This window comes from Mchenga conophoros, linkage group LG16 (genome assembly GCF_057382185.1).
Source record: "Mchenga conophoros isolate Kocher_MC1m ecotype Shallow Benthic linkage group LG16, M_conophoros_male_GT1.1, whole genome shotgun sequence".
Lineage (NCBI taxonomy): Eukaryota > Metazoa > Chordata > Actinopteri > Cichliformes > Cichlidae > Mchenga > Mchenga conophoros.
In genome coordinates, this window is record NC_140541.1 from 34,347,004 (window position 1) to 34,364,725 (window position 17,722).

A 17,722-nucleotide genomic window follows, 5' to 3' on the forward strand; every position below is an offset into this window, starting at 1 on the left:
TCCCGGGATCTGCTGGAGCCACTCGCCTAGCTTGGGAGTCACCGCACCTAGTGCTCCGATTACCACGGGGACCACCGTTACCTTCACCCTCCACATCCTCTCGAGCTCTTCTCTGAGCCCTTGGTATTTCTCCAGCTTCTCGTGTTCCTTCTTCCTGATATTGCTGTCATTCGGAACCGCTACATCGATCACTACGGCCGTCTTCTTCTGTTTGTCTACCACCACTATGTCCGGTTGGTTAGCCACCACCATTTTGTCCGTCTGTATCTGGAAGTCCCACAGGATCTTAGCTCGGTCATTCTCCACCACCCTTGGGGGCATCTCCCATTTTGACCTCGGGACTTCCAGGTTATACTCGGCACAGATGTTCCTGTACACTATGCCGGCCACTTGGTTATGGCGTTCCATGTATGCCTTGCCTGCTAGCATCTTGCACCCTGCTGTTATGTGCTGGATTGTCTCTGGGGCATCTTTACACAGCCTGCACCTGGGGTCTTGCCTGGTGTGATAGACCCCAGCCTCTATGGATCTTGTGCTCAGAGCTTGTTCTTGTGCTGCCATGATTAGTGCCTCTGTGCTGTCTTTCAGTCCAGCTTTGTCCAGCCACTGGTAGGATTTCTGGATATCAGCCACCTCCTCTATCTGCCGGTGGTACATACCGTGCATATATATATATATATATATATATTCGTTCAGTGGTGCTTTTCGGTAATCTCAGTCTCTCACTGAACGTGCTCCTGTGACTGACCAACATGTCATGGAGTGGGTGGGAGGTGTTATCCAACATTGTCTTTATCTTGGACAGCATCCGCCTCTCCGACACCACCTTGAGGGAGTCCAGCTCCATCCCCACAACATTGCTGGCCTTACGGATTAGTTTATTAAGAGTGTTGGCATCTGCGACCCTCAGCCTGCTCCCCCAGCATGCAACAGCATAGAGGATCGCACTGGCCACAACAGACTCATAGAAAATCCTCAGCGTTTTCTGGCAGATGTTGAAGGACCTCAGTCGCCTCAAAAAATAGAGACGACTCTGGCCCTTCCTGTAAAGTGCTGTGGTGTTTTTAGCCCAGTCCAGTTTATTGTCAATGTGTACTCCAAGGTATTTATAGTCCTCCACAATGTCAACACTGACCCCCTGGATTGAAACAGGGGTCAAGTGTTTCCTGGTCTTCCTGAAGTCCACGATCAGTTCCTTGGTCTTTGCCATGTTGAGCTGCAGATGATTCTGCTCACACCACGTGACAAAGGAGTCGACCACAGCCCGGTACTCTGTCTCATCATCCCTGCTGATGCATCCAACCACCGCAGAGTCATCAGAAAACTTCTGAAGATGACAGGTCTCTGTGCAGTGGCTGAAGTCTGTGGTGTAGAGGGTGAAGAGGAAGGGGGAGAGGACAGTCCCCTGTGGTGCCCCTGTGTTGCTGATCACCTTGTCAGACACACACTGTGGGAGACGTACATATTGTGGTCTTCCTGTCAGGTAATCAACAATCCAGGACACCAGAGAAGCATCCACCTGCATCGCTGCTAACTTATCACCCAGGAGGGTCGGCCTGATGGTGTTGAAAGCACTGGAAAAGTCAAAAAATATGACCCTCACAGTGCTCGCCGGCTGGTCCAGATGGGTGTAGACACGATTGAGCAGGTAGATGATGCCGTCCTCAGTTCCGAGACGAGGCTGATAAGCGAACTGAAGGGGATCCAGGTGTGGTCTTACTATGGGTCGCAGCTGGTCCAGGATGAGCCTTTCCAGGGTCTTCATGATGTGGGAGGTCAGTGCCACGGGCCTGTAATCCTGGGGGCCACTGGGACGTGGCGTCTTTGGTACAGGGATGAGGCGTGATGTCTTCCACATCACTGGGACCCTCTGCAGACTCAGACTCAGCATAAACAGTTTATGAAAGACTCCACACAGCTGGGGGGCACAGGCCTTGAGGACGAGGGGACTCACTCCGTCTGGTCCAGCAGACTTGCCTGAGTGAAGTCTCCTCATTTGCATCTCAACCTGGTATTGAGTGAAGGTGATGGGTGGGGGAGGGGTGTCAGGAATCTCACAGGAGGCAACAGCGCCATGTGAAGAGAGAGGCTGGCACAGTGGTGTGGCTCTGGATTCCAGGCTGACTACAGGTGAGGTTGTGGGAGCATAAATGCAAAAGCACATCCAATTAGGTGGCCCAATAGATGTATGTAATATCAGTTTCATGTACTAGAGTTAAATCAGCTGCCCTGATTCTGTACAAGTAGTCTTTTGTTTTCCCTAATCTGAAGGGTTTCCAATGAACCAGTAACCACAACGATGAGCATGACTGTGATTAGTTCCCATCTAATTTGGGTTTCGTATGTTTCAATTAGAAGCTTCAATGTGGAGTTAAGGAAAATAAAACATATGCAGTAAGCAAAAACGCCAAACAATTTCTAGTTAGAGCTTCTTATTTAATTTCTTTATACCAGTGAATTAATATATTGAAGCAGCCCTACAGTTGGTGAGGGAAATTCCCCACTGAAATCCATCCATTTAGTCTTATGGGAAACTGTTATGAGCCTTTCCACTGTTCACTGAGTCGGTCGGCCTGAGTCACTGGCAGATGAATTGCTAATGAAAAGAAAATGTTTTCAATAATAATTAGTTGCATTCTTGCTTAACTAACAGGCATGTGCAATTTTAGAAAGTAATTCGGGCCTTCCAATTATTGAGTTTTTTGACATTCTTTTTTTCTGCTGAGATAAGACAGACACTCATATAATTTTCTTCTCCTCGCAGCTCAGCCTGCAAGTGCTGACCTTTATCAGTGCTTATAGGCTGGAAGCTGCATTTATTTATTACTTTTCAATCACAAAAATAGCATAATGACAATTTAATCAGAAGCATATCGCAATATATATTAAATGAAAAAGTTGCTGTTGAGATCTGTGTCTGTCATTATCAACTGGAATTCACAGGCTTCAATTATTTTTCCACCCTGAGTTTGTTTATTTTTCTTTATTTACTCTTCCATTACAGATCAGCTGTCTTTTCTTTCCACATGAGGCTTCACTGAGAATGTGTAAGCACAATAAAGACCTTTCAAAATACGGTGACGTGTACTGACAAAAAAAATATGAAGGAAGAAGCAGAAAGAAAGTAAATGAGCAAGCGAAGAGATAAAGAAGCGATGGGCTGATCTGAAAGGTAGTCTAAATATTCAGCTCGTCCCATCAAAAGAGTCATTGTACATTGTTCCAAAATCTCATCTGTCTCCTCGTTCTGCAGATAACATTTAGGCAAAATATGAAAACATACATGTTTTTCTTTTTTTCTCCACACGTAATCCAGCTCAGCCCTCAGAATCTTTCACAGCTATCTTAAATATTAAAGTGTGCTTTGCTGAATGATGGGATGCTCTGTATGATTCATACCCAGTATTTGAGAAAAAAAATAAAAATAAAAAGCTGACCGATAATTCTCAAAACACAAATCATCTCTGCCACCTTCACGGCTTTAATAGAGAATTGTGCATTTGAATTATTCATCGCCGCTTTGCTCTGGTGAGTACGCAAGCCTGGCCCTTTGGCACAACTCTTTGCCCAAGCTTTTAAGTCAAAGTCACCTCATGAAATGTATTTAGATGTTACAATGATAGCTTTTTAATCACAGTCAGCCTTCAGTGGAGAGTGATTATTCAAAGACTTAACAGATAAACCGAACAGACAGTGTGCGGCTTTAAGATATCACTTGGCAACCATATTAGTCCTCAGATGCTTGACCACAGTGACTTTAGACAGGTAGCAGCATTTATTTACGCACAGGTCAGAAGTCCCAGGAGAATTCTCATTTGGCTTCGAACAAGAGTGATTGATTTTGTGTTTTCTTGGCTTGTTAGCCAGTAAATCACACTCTCTGGGCGGCTAATTGTCGCAGTCTTGATGGAAACCAGTGATGGTTCAGTCTGTCCATTTAACTGTTGATGAGCTATTTCAAAGAGTGCTGAAGTTTTTAAGCTCAGACTGTGTGTTTTACTTTATCTGTGCAATTATGTTTCCACGCAGCTAAAATATCACTTGAAGTAAACATTTATAAGCATACAGCTGAATACTAATGGATCAGTAGTGTGCTGATGACATGGCGTGCTTCCACCGATATAACTGCTGATAACTTTATGGATTGGTCATCAGGGTGCTTGGTTAAGGTCAGGGAAAGACCAGAGGAGAAACAAACAATGCTCACGTTACTTGAGAAACAAAGTGTTATTTACTTTTGTTTAAAACCACAGTCCGTTCGTAACCTTAGCCAAAGTTGATTCTGTTCATCTGGACGTAGCGTGGGAAAAACGTTTCTCGTCTAAGAGACTTCTTCAGTCTCCAAAGTGTTTTCGTTGCCTAACCTGAACCATAGATTGGTATTGTGAGCTGAGTGACCACCATCCACTCAGACCACCTTGATGCAGTTCATCATTGCAACTTCATTATTAAAACAAACAAACATGTCTCTGCATACATGGATAAAATCTTGCCTGGTTATCTACTAGACTCACAGGAAGCAGGCAGGCTGATGGTTCCCAGATTGCACCAAACGTACTGGAAAAACAGTTTGATGTAAATTCTTAGAGATTGGATCGACTTGTTTTTGTAATTGAGGTTTACTAACTGAAATGAAAGTGCCACGATCAAATTTGTTTACAATCTTTTGCTGAAACATGTCATTTTTTTGTCCATTCTTTAGACAGTGCAGTTACATTTCTGCTTTTGGATAAGCTTTGCACAGGGTTTTTTTAAAGTTAATAACAATATAATATAGTTTGCTTTTCACATATTCTAACCTATTAAAATCCTTCTCCAGGTTGTCATGTTGTTATTCAAGTAACACGAACACAAAATCTGATCTGAACATCCTAGTGTGTGACTAAAGTACCATTCAAACAGTGTCTTCACCGGTCCATGTAATGAACACATTTGACTGTTTTGTGCATAATTTACTCAGAAAATTAGTCTGGCATATTAAGTATGTTTTTGGAGACTGTGAGATCTCCACTAGAATGTAAAACAATAATTTGTGGGTTTGATGACAGCAGATGTTTGCACTTATCAATCCACTGATGTGAGGCTTAAGATGTTTACTTAATTTCTTTCACTGCCTTAACAATCTTTGGAATAAATATTCATTGAATAAAATGCACCACAAGTGTCATTTTAGATGTGAGGATAAAGATAATGATTACACTTTGATGATTATGCTTTTGCACCACGACAGGCATTTAGAGGATCCCATTACAATTTGATGTAATTGCAGAAGTATTTTGATAAGTGAATCACACACACACACTGTGTGTCATGGACTGAATGACTGAGGGGGCTTAGAGGCACATGTTCTACTCTGTGAAGAGCCACGCTGATCAGTATATTGACAGCTTGTCGAGTTGCACCTGTATTAGTTGACAATGCCTGTCTAATGCAAGCAGTGCATTTCATAGTATAGCCATGATTGGATTTCAGACTGAAATCAAGCTTTAGTCTGTTGCTTGTAATGATTTGAAGTTTTGTGACGGCTCATTCAGTTAATCAGCAGGGTTCCCACATCCTCCCATCTCTGCAGTGGTCCATACTGCAGATGTTGGGAATTTCAGATTAAAGACATGGTGACTGCTGAGTGCATGCATAAGCATCCTTAGCTGGATTACCGAGTAATAAGCTTTCAGTTAAAGGCATAAAGCATAAAACAAATCTGAGATACTGTGAGTAAAAAAAGACACACCGGAGCAGATTCAGAATTTAGATGAGCATCTAACTGTAGCTCAGAGGTGTAAGACCCTGGGCTCAGTACTCCGACACTCGAGGGTGATATTATACGCAACAAAAAGTGGAGAAGGGTAGAGCTGAAGTAAGAAGTAGAAAAGATATGATAGAAAAGAAAGCAGAGCCTTGGCAGGAGGAGGGAATGTGGGTCACCAGGGACAAGGGAACATAAGGAAGTTCTTGCTGGAAATGTTGACTCTTTGCCTTCTGTTGGATTGTATCTGAAACTTGACTGGAGAAGAAATGTCACTGTACCACTGGGGAGGCAAAAAGTGGGACAGACTGCCCGGTGATTGCAAAGTGCTTCATGGCATGCAGTCAATTTACTGCACCTTGTACCACGTACTGTTTTGAATAGGTTTATCTTCCCTCCCTGTGTCTTTGGTGTTGTGCCTGCTCCTTTTTTCTGTTTGGCAATTCTCATAAAGACATGTTTAATTGGATAGCACTGAACCTTTCTGCTCAAGGCATTGCTTCGTACGCATATAAGGAAAAAGCCATCACTGGCTTTATCGGATGGTATTGCATACTTTTGAAAATAATTTGCCACTCAGTTAAACTACATTCATAGCAAATGAAAACCCAACTGAAGCAGCAAAGTTAATTGTGTTTCTTTTTAGTTTCAGTTGGCTTTTTTTTTTTTTTTTTTTTTTTTTTTTTTTAAGGAAATCAATTTCAGAGTCATTGAAGCTTTATGTTCTGAATAAAAATGAAAGAAAGTGAAGTACCATTGATCCTACCAAACAAAGTGATGGTGGCTCTATATGTTGTGGAATACTGAACACAGTTTGGCTCTTCTTTGGGACTTTCTTTAATGAAGAATGAACGAATGAAGTTTCATTGTCATGCATTTTATATTTCAGATAGGAGTCAAATATGGAACAAAACTATGGACTTTCATGACTCAGAAAATGAACTGAAATGTCCAAAACCATTTTTAAGAGCTTGAAAAAAAAAGGTGTCTCACGTATTTAAACCCTAGTGGGGTTTGTCCGTCGAGAGGCGGTTGCTGACCTACTATTAATCATGTGTGCTGTCACATGATCCAAGGTGTGAAAAAAGGTGTATGTCGTTACACCAGAGGGTTTGGGTGAAACCTCTGTGACACCTTGCCTCACCCTATCATACGACATAAGTCATATGCTATTATTATTACTATTTAGCAGCAAATTAATAATTACACGTTTCAAGAGAATTTATTGTAACTCTTCCCTCTTTTACTTTCTTAGATAAGAAGAACCCATGTCATTTACCCCAGGCTCCCGGTCCCTGTCGAGGGCTCGTGTCACGCTTCTTCTTTGACAGCTCGAGTCAGGAGTGCAAGCAGTTCTATTATGGAGGATGTTTTGGCAATGCCAACAATTTCAGGACCATGGCTGAGTGTCAGGCAAAGTGTCTAAATCCAGGTAGGGATGCACTTGCATTCACTAATGCAGTTCACTGACTGTTGTTTTGAAGCGTTCTCTGATTTCTTCCATAGTCATATCTGCTTTTGATGAAGTCCTACATGAGGACCCAAAGATCACAGCCTTTCATTACAGCTTAATGGTCTTTATCCTCTGTATACAGAGAGTTCTCTAATCTTTTCATAATGTTAGAATCTGTAAAATTGCATGTAAAGAAACATTATTTTTTCTCCCTCACAGAGTGGAGAATCCTTTATTTTCTTTGCTTACTTTATCAATCATTTTCTTTTGAAAGGTTCCGCTGGCATCAAATTGTATATCAGCACGTTATTTTAAGCATGTTATATGTTGTCTTTGTACTGATTTTGATTAAACACATGGTTTGAATAACTTGTAAATCATTTGGATTTTGTGTATATTTTACACACAATAGCTTTCTTTTATTGGAAACATGGCCAGTTGCTGTGCATCAACAGAAAACCCATTTCAGTGAGGTGACATAATCAAAATAATTCTACCTCTGAAAATTAACTTTGTGATGACTTTTAGCTGACCGTGAAATCACATTCCACCTTGATTTAGCATTTAAATGGTTTTAAAGTGACCAAAGCATACTCAATTATACCAGACTTTAGGCATAAGTCGTTTAAATATTGAAATTTTAGGAAAATAACGAGCAAGTCGCTCGGCTGTGACCAGTTCTGCCAAAAGACCATGTTGTAGAGAGAATCGATTTTAATTCCACACAGACGAATGTTTAGTTTCATTTATAGACAAAATGTTTGCAAAACAACACCTTTTCCCAGCTGATGCTAATGTAATTAAACGTGCTTTAATTATGATTGATCAGGGGGATATACACTGAACAAAAATATAAACGCAACACTATTGTTTTTGCTCCCATTCCCCATGGGATGGACGTAGAGACCTAAAATTCATTCCAGATACACAATATAACCATCCCTCCCAAACAGTGGTCACAAATCAGTCCAAATGTGTGGTAGTGGGCACATCTGCTATATTGAGATAATCCATCCCACCTCACAGGTGTGCCACATCAGGATGCTGATCTGACATCATGAGTACACAGCAAATTCAAAAGTGTTACATTTTTTGGTGTTAATAGTCTCCTTGCAAAAGTAGAGTTAATTTTACTCTAAGTAGAGTCACATTCTTTTAATGTAACTCTGAGGTGTAAAATGATAGTAGTTAAAATCGAGTGTTAAAAATGAGTGTTTCTCTGTCAAATCTGGAGGTGTTACAATGGAAACATTAACTCCTGACCTCTTAACTCTGAACTCCTAGAGGGGCTGTGACACCAACCGAGTAAATTCACAGACTCCGCCCCCAGCACGGCTCCAATCGAAGCTGAAGTGAAGCAGTTTCAGAACATTTTGCTCTACATATTTGAGTTGTTTGCCATGCTTGGTAAGTCATTTTTTCAAAGATTGTTTCAATTGTTATTAGCTTTTACTTCTGTGGCTCTTTGGAGTTGAGACAAAGCTGTGTGAAAGACATTAGCCATGTTGCTCGCTGATAGCATAATATTCTGTTTTAGCTAGCTGAAAGGTATTGTTTGCGGGCAAATACCACAGCCTTGAAAAAAGCTTGCATGTGAATTTTCAGTCAAATCTTTGGTCAAATACACCTAAAACAATGCCTAGAATGTGAAATGTTGGTATAATGGTGCTACTTGAAGCCTGAAAACGATCGCCCATAAAAAACAAACAAACGAGCAAACAGCAGTAGCTGACGTCCTGACTGGATTCTACGTTAGCATATTCCCTCCAGAGTTTTGTGCACACGGTTTAGGTAAAAATGAAAAAGGTTGAGGTTTTACATTTAGTTCAGTATTACCTGTTGCCTGTGTCCTTGTCTTTTGGGAAAATACTTTACACAAGTAATGGCTCAAAGAGGATTCCTTTTTACTGTGCTGCAATTGTTTACTGGATTATTTGTGCCATTAATTAGTGTCAACTAATTTTTATTCAATCTCCGCACAGGATATGCTTGTGAAGATGGAATATGGGGGAGAGCAGAAGTGCGTTGAAGTTCCACAAAGTGATGAATGAAGGACATGCATATTGTATTGAAGAAATAAGTGATGAGAATGCTGTTATTTGCATTTACCATGTCAGACCTTTTGATAAACAAAATTCTAATGAAAGTGAGAACATGTATACTGTTACATCTTTCAGAAAATGTTTTGAAATTGTGGTGCACAGTTCAGAATAAATGTTTTTCAAAAACCATTGCATCTTTTTAGTAAATGTTTATTTCCAAAAGAAATTTCTAGAAGATCAGAACAGTAAAATTCCCACTTTTTAGAATGAATTAGAAGATAACTCTTACGTAGTTAAACTAAAATACTCTTTGAGAGTTAATATATAAACTCTTAACACCAAGTGTTAAATTATCAACTCCAGACAGATTTGGTGTTTAACACTAAATCAGAGTTAACGTACCAACTCTCCAAAAAGAGTTAAATTAACACTCTCTGGTGTGGACCCATATAGACACTTTAATAGTGTTGAAATCAAATCCGACAGTGTTAATTTGGACATGCTGGATTTGCTGTGTAGTGCACAGGTGTACCTCAGACTGCCCACAACAAAAGGCCACCCTGGAATGTGCAGTTTTTTGCACTATTGGGGGTCTGGGGACCCAGAACCGGTCAGTATCTGGTGTGACCACCATTTGCCTCATGCAGTGCAACACATCGTCGCATGGAGTCTATCAGATTGTCAATTGTGGCCTGTGGAATGTTGGTCCACTCCACTTCAATGGCTGTGCGAGGTTGTTGGATATTCGTGGGAACTGGTACACGCTGTCGTATACGCCGGTCAAGCACATCCCGAACATGCTCAATGGGTGACATGTCCGGTGAGTATGCTGGCCATGCAAGAACTGGGACATTCTCAGCTGCCATCTGCCCTGAACAATGTGAACCATGATTCATCCGTGAAGCGCACACCTCTCCAACGTGCCAGACGCCATCGAATGTGAGCATTTGCCCACACAAGTCTGTTACGGCGACGAGCTGGAGTCAGGTCAAGACCCCGATGAGGACGACGGGCATGCAGTTGAGCGTCCCTGAGACGGTTTCTGACAGTCTGTGCAGAAATTGTTTGGTTGTGCAAACCAATTGTTCCAGCAGCTGTCAGGGTGGCTGGTCTCAGACGATCTTGGAGGTGAACCTGCTGGATGTGGAGGTCCTGGGCTGGTGTGGTTACACGAGGTCTGCGGTTGTGAGGCCGGTTGGATGTGCTGCCATGTTCTCTGAAACGCCTGTGGAGACGGCTTATGGTTGAGAAATGAACATTCAATGCACGGGCGACAGATCTGGTTGACATTCCTGCTGTCAGCATGCCAATTGCACGCTCCCTCATTGCTTGTGGCATCTGTGGCATTTTGCTGTGAGTCAAAACTGCACATTCCAGGGTGGCCTTTTGTTGTGGGCAGTCTGAGGTACACCTGTGCACTACTCATGATGTCAGATCAGCATCCTGATGTGGCACACCTGTGAGGTGGGATGGATTCTCTCAATATAGCAGATGTGCCCACTACCACACATTTGGACTGATTTGTGACCACTGTTTGGGAGGGATGGTTATATTGTGTATCTGGAATGAATTTTAGGTCTCTACGTCCATCCCATGGGGAATGGGAGCAAAAACAAAAGTGTTGCGTTTATATTTTTGTTCAGTGTAATTAAATTTGTTCCAACTATAGTAGGTCTTGATGCTCAAACATCCAGGTAAAAAAAATCCCCAAAGGTTGATTCTGTTCATCTGGATGTAGCGTTTTCAGGAGGAGAAACATCATGTCCAGATGAACAGAATCAACTTTTCGAGATAAATACAGCAGGACTGATGTTCTGTGGATGGCAGTCGAGACACATGTTCTCAGATGTTGCTTTTCTCTTTTGTCCGTGTCAATATGGTGAACCCTACCACAGCACCAGAATCTCCTTCTCCAAGAAAAGACGATGTTCAGCCAATCATCGAGACTGGTAACGATGACTGTACACTGCACTCTGCCTATCTTCTTCTTCTTTCACCTGTTCCCTTTTAGTGTCATCACATCAGGTCATCTTCCTCCATCTCACCCTATCCCTAGCATCCTCCTCTGCCACACCAGCCTTCTGCATGTCCTCCTTTACCACATCCTTGAATCCTCTTTGTGGTCTTCCTCTTCTCCTCCTGCCTGGCAACTTCAGTATATCCACTATCTCCCACCTGCGCATATATTCAAACCATCTCAACATTGCCTTTCTCTGTAATATTCTGTGTCTTAAGTAACTGATAAATATAATTATTACTGATGGCATCATTCCCCTTGCAACTGGGATTAAAAAAAAAAAAAAAGAAAACAGTAAAAACCAGAATGAGATGGGCGATTGATGGAGGCATTCAGCCTATGTTGGCATGACTGGAAGCAGAAGGAAACAACATGTCCAAAAATCAGTAAATACTGCACAGATGGACAAATTGCTATTTAGTAATAAGTAGTTACATATGCATGTCATTAGTTAATTAAAGCTTTAGAGTACCAATTTTTTAATTTCATAAAGACGCAAGTAAGCTAATTCCAGTCTTTATGTAATCACTTTCCTGTCGCAATTCTCTGTTTTATGCACAGGTGCAAAATTTGCATTAATGATCACAACTGAGTCTGACAAAGGAAGCAAATTTATTCACTGACTGATTGATGGCTTCCCATATTGTTGCATTTCAGGGGAACAAATTGCAGGGGAACAAATCGCAAATGCACCGTTGGTGCAAGGGAATGACACAAATCCAGAGACAAACGGTAAGAAAATTCCACATTTTCAAGGAGAACTCAATGAGAAATCTTGGATGTAGCATTTAGAATTAAGGCTAATTTGATTTTATTCATGCAAATTGGTTGTTAGGTTACTATTCTTCATAACTCCATAAACACAGAGGCTACATTTCTGAGAACAGCCAGGATTTCACTCAATGTTAGTCTCATAAAGCCAAGTAACACGAGTCAAGAATGTGATATCAATAAAATCAGCCGGCTGTGTAGCTGATTGATGAAGTAAACTTGATCAGTGAGAAAACTGTGAAAAGCTCTGCGACTAAGATACAGTCAGACAATGAAGCACAAAGCTAGAAGCAGTACACGTAGTTTTCATTTATTACACAGAGTATTAGACATGTGGGATAGATTAATGGTCACAAGGCATGATTAAATCACTCATCTTGTCCTCAGTCATTGTTAAATTCTGAAATATGCTCAGACCTGAAAGTAAGCAATTCCAAGCCATTTATTAACTAGAGCAGTTTGTGCTGCCAAAAACTTTTTTGTTATAAAAAGAAGAAAAGAAATTGTCAAGGTGCAGTGATGCATAGATGGTAGACAGCTTTCAGAATTGCTTTTGTTGTGAAAAGCAAAGGGCAGAAACGGAGTGCATCAGTGTCCTCTTCCCACAACTCGTTTGTTACTTTCCCACTCACTAATTTTCGGTGTATTCGCAGTGTGGGAGCATAAATCACAGCTGTCCTGTTGCAAGGCTGTTTTGTACAGCTTGCAGGAAAGAACTGGGAGACCCTGGCTCGTCTCCCATCGCCCTCAACTCATTCAAAGAGTTATAATTCTAAGAATTCAATTTCACTGTTGTCAAAAATATTGAGTAGAAGAGATTCAGGATAAGTTAGCCTCTGTAGTTCCACCATGGAATCAATCTTTTTCTTTTTGAGGGTAATTCTTTGATTAAAAAAAACAAAACAAAAAACCCAAAGAACTCGTTGATGTAATAAAGTGTCTCTGAGAAGTAAAGTTGGTATGAATGTTGATTTCAATTCATTAATCAGGTCTTTAAAAGACAGATTTAGAAAATAGGTTTTGGTGATATTTGATGTCACAGTTCACTACTACGATGAACCGAGTTTGACTCTCAAAGTTACAAAAGCCAGAAATGAGCATGAGAGAACGTGGTGTGCATGCTGACGTCTGTCTGCCAAGCAGATGTTGCCATGTTGAAATCAAAGAAATCAAATCAAAGACTGACATCTTGTGGCTGCTCAGTGAAGCACACACTTTGGCTCTGTGGATCTCAGACTTTTTCAGGCATGAAACAGTTCTGGGCAGCTCCTCCGCCCAGAAAGTCATTAAAATCATCTCATCAATAACAATAATAAAAAAGGGAATATAAACTTGAAATTTAGCTAAATAAAATAAAACACAATAGCATCATGAAAACCCTTTATATATTTGCCAGGTTGCCTGCACCCAGTTATGTGCTGTGACTAGTTATAGTTTCTCTGTTTTTGTAACACGGGACATGACAAGTAACAGAAGACCACAGTTTTTCCAGCAAAGCATGTTTATAAAAAGCAGCTGTAGAACTCACTGAATTATCTAATTAATTATTTTTATCAAAGAGAATTTGCAATGCAAACAGTGGCATGACTGGCATGAAACAACACTTTGCGCACCTCACAGCTGTGTATGAGAACTCAAAAGTCGGTCTGATGGGAGCTTAAATGAGCTTTAATCTGCCAGCTCCAGAATACAAAGTCTGTGTGATGTGTGTTTGTGCCCATCTGGACATATTGTTGCAGATAACGGATTCATAGGCAGTGCGGGGGTGTCATTTGTGCTGTGTTTTGCACACTCCCAGGAGCATCTTTTGTGTCCTACATGTGAGAAAGGACAATATGAACAATGCCCTGACCTGGTTCTACCAACATGATCTATTTATGTGTGAGAACTTGTCATACTATATTATGTTTGGAAGTTTAACACAGTGGTGGAATAATTCTTATATATTAACTGTTTGCCTAAAAGACTGAGGCTTTGTGGTGATTTAGGGGTTTGAATTCCTAGCCAGTATATCTGAGTTTGGGTTTCAGACCCAGTGTCAGAAGTTCTTATTGTTAGGCTGATTTCTTTATCAAATGAGTCATTTTTGAGTATTAGCTCTGATTATTATTATTTATTGTATAGAATTATTGCTTTTTCGTGTGTTTAATTCTCTCGGTGTAAGCAATTCCAGGCCATTCTTATCCTCTATCTTGTCTTTCTGTTTATTCCTTTGTCCTGTAGTGTTCTCCTATATCCATCTTCATGCATAATGTGAGTCTCATCTCTGTGTTTAGGATAGGTCTTTGAGGTTTAAAGGTTATTATTATTATTATTATTATTATTATTATTAATATTGTACGCTGAGATCATTTTAATTTTTGTCTTACCTGACCCTGGATTCTCACCTGTGTTAACTGTGTCACCTATGCCTTGTTCCCCACCTGTGTGTGTATAAATAGTCCTGCCCCTGTGTATATATTGTCCTATCGTCTTTTGTCATTGTTTCCTGCAAGCCCTCCTGTGCTCTCTTGTGCTTCTGCGGTTTAATTTCAGATTTTGGGCTTTGTTCATTTGCGATGTAGTTTCACCCTGAACAAAATCACTTTTTGTTGTTGATCCTGGATTTCTCTGCAGTGTGACATTATTTTTGGTGACCTTAGCTGAGCCTAGCAAGTTAAATACTGAGATAAATGCTGAACTGTTAAGGTCACTGTTTGTCAGTGAAAATAAGTGTGCATCAGTAGTGAAAAAGAGTCATTGCTCATGGGTCTCCAGTCAGAATATGGAATATGGCCCTACTCTCACCCAGCAGAAAACTACAGAAAAAACAAAGAGGATGGCTTACACAGCAACTTCCACTCTCAGAATCTGTTACTCCAAGACTCAGCCTGAATATGCCAGTCAAAATCACTTTCAGGTGGATGAAGCCTAATGCAACAGTACACAAACAGGAATCATTCATCTTCCTCACCTTCAGGCTTGTGGTATCTTCAGCTTATGTCTTAGCTCTCTAATAAAACTAACATAGATCTAATTTAATCAAAGAATTATGTAACATTTTAAGGATGAAATGAAATAAAGTTGGCTGTTTGCTGTTTCTTGTGATTAACAGACTTCACTCTTTCAGAGCTGTGCTTCAGACCTGTGGACAAGGGGACATGTAGTGGTTCAGAGAGCAGATATGCATACATTCCAGAAAAAAAGCGATGCCAGTCATTTTCCTACAGCGGCTGTGGAGGGAATGAAAACAACTTCATAACCCGGAGACACTGCTTCCACAAATGCATCAGAAAGGGTAGGATTATTTTAAGAGATTCACTTTAATCCAATTCTGTTCAGTTTAGTTGATTTATATACTGCCAAATCACAACAGCAGTCACCTGAAGGCACTTATGTTGGTAATAAACCTACAATAATACAAAGAAAACCCCCAACAATCAAACATCCTCCTATGAGCAAGTACTTGGTGACAGTGGGAAGGAAAACCTCCCCTTTAACAGGAAGAAACCTCAAGCAGAACCAGGTTAAGACCCAGGATGACCCAAGGAAGACAGGACAATCTGGAACTGATCAGTTCCAAAGTTTGGCGTACCATGGCATGCTCATTCAGTTAATTTCTTTTTCATTTGTTGTCTTTAATTATTCCATTTTAAAAATCTAATATGAAGACATTTTGTGGTTTATGTTGCAGGTCATGGGAAGAGGATGATGATCCGAGTAAGGAGGAAAAACTTACACAACATTCTTAATTACTCAAGAAGAACACTCGACTCTGCGTGAGATTCTACTCTGCTGTCAGCTGTATTTATGCCAATATATGTTTTGTTTGGGCTTTTTTTTTTTTTTTTAGCTTTATGCATGTTTTTTTTTCTGCTCTGCAGCCAAGTCTGCCACAACCCCTTGACATCATTGGTCTGCCTCTGTGTTTATAGCAATATGATTTTCTTGACTTGTTGAAACATGTTTATTCATCTCAGGAATAATTTGAGCTTTATGTCATTTAAAAACTCTGTTAATTTTATTTTTGGTCAGACACATGAAAGTAATGCTGTGCTGCACTGTGCAGTTTGGAGTCATTGTTTAGAATCTGCATCTAAATGATGTTCATTAACTGAGATCGTTAGAAGAAAAGACTGCGGGATCCCCCTGTGGTCTAGATACTGGTGGCGGTAGAGGAGAATAAGCAGATGATGATGACGCTGATAGAGAATTTGGATCAAGCTCAAGGACAACCCACACTGGTGGACATGGGGAGGAGCAGGAGTAGATTACAATATGTTGTAATGGAACTAGAGGAGAAGCTGGAGATGGAGAAGCAAGGATATCAACAAGAGGAATGTCACAGATTGGCTCTTTCTTACTGAAATGAAACACATTTTGAAATAAGGGGGGGGGGGTCACTTTTTGAAGGAAAAAGTGTGACAAATGAAGCTAAAAGTGACACCAAAGAGGGATGATGTCCTTTCGTCCTAGATGAAGGTGAAGAATAATGATTGGACCCTGAAAAGAAACAAATGAGGGCAGACATTTCAGAGGATTTATTTTTTGAAAAGAAAAAAGCTTCATAAAAACAAACAGAGTTAGCCACTGAGAAATATCATAAAGAGCCTTGTCCTGTTTGCTTGTCTGTGTGCGTCCCTTTGCCGCTCAGACTGCTGCTGCCATGACCTTTAATAAAGAGCTGCCATACATGAATGAAACATATACTGAACAGCTATAGCGTATACATGATGATCATGTCTTTGTCTTTTCAATAATAACTTGCTCAGAAAAGGGCAAGCATAGTATCAAAGAATAATATTTCTGCCTTTCATTACAAAACATTAAAATTTATGACGCCTGAGTGACATACAGAGCCTGAGTGACATACAGAGACAGATGAGCTTTGATATCGCAGCAGGATAGTCGTGTTTTCGATTTACATCAGAATTTATGGAAAAAAAAATAACATCGTACAAGCAGACTTTGAAATAATTGCTACACCGTGCTGCTGAGGACTGTGCTCTCTGTTGGTGTCGTTGTACGTCAGGCAGCATCTCATATTCTTCTGTAGCACACTTGGCTTGGGATAACAGATCTTGTGTAAAAATGATTTTTTAATTACATAAATTTGATTTTTAATGAATTAAACTTGTTATTCGCATTGTTTCTATGGCTTATTGACAAAAAACATTTGTTTGGCTGATGTTTATGCTCTGGGCACTAATGCTTTGCACTGCAGTTATTATATGTATACATATTTTATGTCTTTCTATTTTTACGATCAGATATTATCGTTTCGATATAAACTTCTCACTATAGCCTTAATGGGAATACATCTAATGCATATTTACTGTGTATGTACAGCAGCTGATGCTATTCTACTGTGGTATTGGCATAGTTTCTCTTCAGTGTGAACGGCAGCATTAAAGTTGTGCACAATTCTTCGTCCAGAATTGAATTTTTTTTAAGCAACTCCACAATCAAGAAACCATCACAGCTGTAAATCATTGTGAACAGGATAATGACTGTATTGTTGTTTGTTGTTGATTTTTTTTATGACTTTAAATCAATGTTTTCAAGCTTTGGAATGTTGTTGGTAAGAAAAGCCAGAAGGGGGCAGTGTTGTGTAAAGAAAGACGTTTGTGAGCAGCAGACGAACAGTGCTGTTTACTGTACATGGCTGTAATGGATGGGACTGAAAGTTTATATAATACATTTCAACAATCCTA

The 17,722-nt window shown here is 40.4% G+C and overlaps 1 protein-coding gene and 1 long non-coding RNA gene across 2 annotated transcripts in view; both read left to right on the top strand.

Annotated features, from left to right (window-relative positions):
* The window catches only part of tfpia (tissue factor pathway inhibitor a), a 48,987-nt gene extending 31,265 nt beyond the window's left edge, over positions 1 to 17,722 (top strand). Inside the window, exons 3-7 of the mRNA XM_085249033.1 lie at positions 7,002 to 7,178; positions 11,137 to 11,190; positions 11,916 to 11,990; positions 15,139 to 15,306; positions 15,703 to 17,722. Coding sequence (XP_085105159.1) covers positions 7,002 to 7,178; positions 11,137 to 11,190; positions 11,916 to 11,990; positions 15,139 to 15,306; positions 15,703 to 15,791 — 563 coding nt within the window. The 3' untranslated portion in view covers positions 15,792 to 17,722. The remainder of the gene's footprint in view (positions 1 to 7,001; positions 7,179 to 11,136; positions 11,191 to 11,915; positions 11,991 to 15,138; positions 15,307 to 15,702) is intronic.
* Positions 7,713 to 9,243, top strand: LOC146557200 (uncharacterized). The gene is made up of 2 exons (XR_014888911.1): positions 7,713 to 8,606; positions 9,182 to 9,243. It is a non-coding gene; the product is annotated as an uncharacterized LOC146557200 (long non-coding RNA).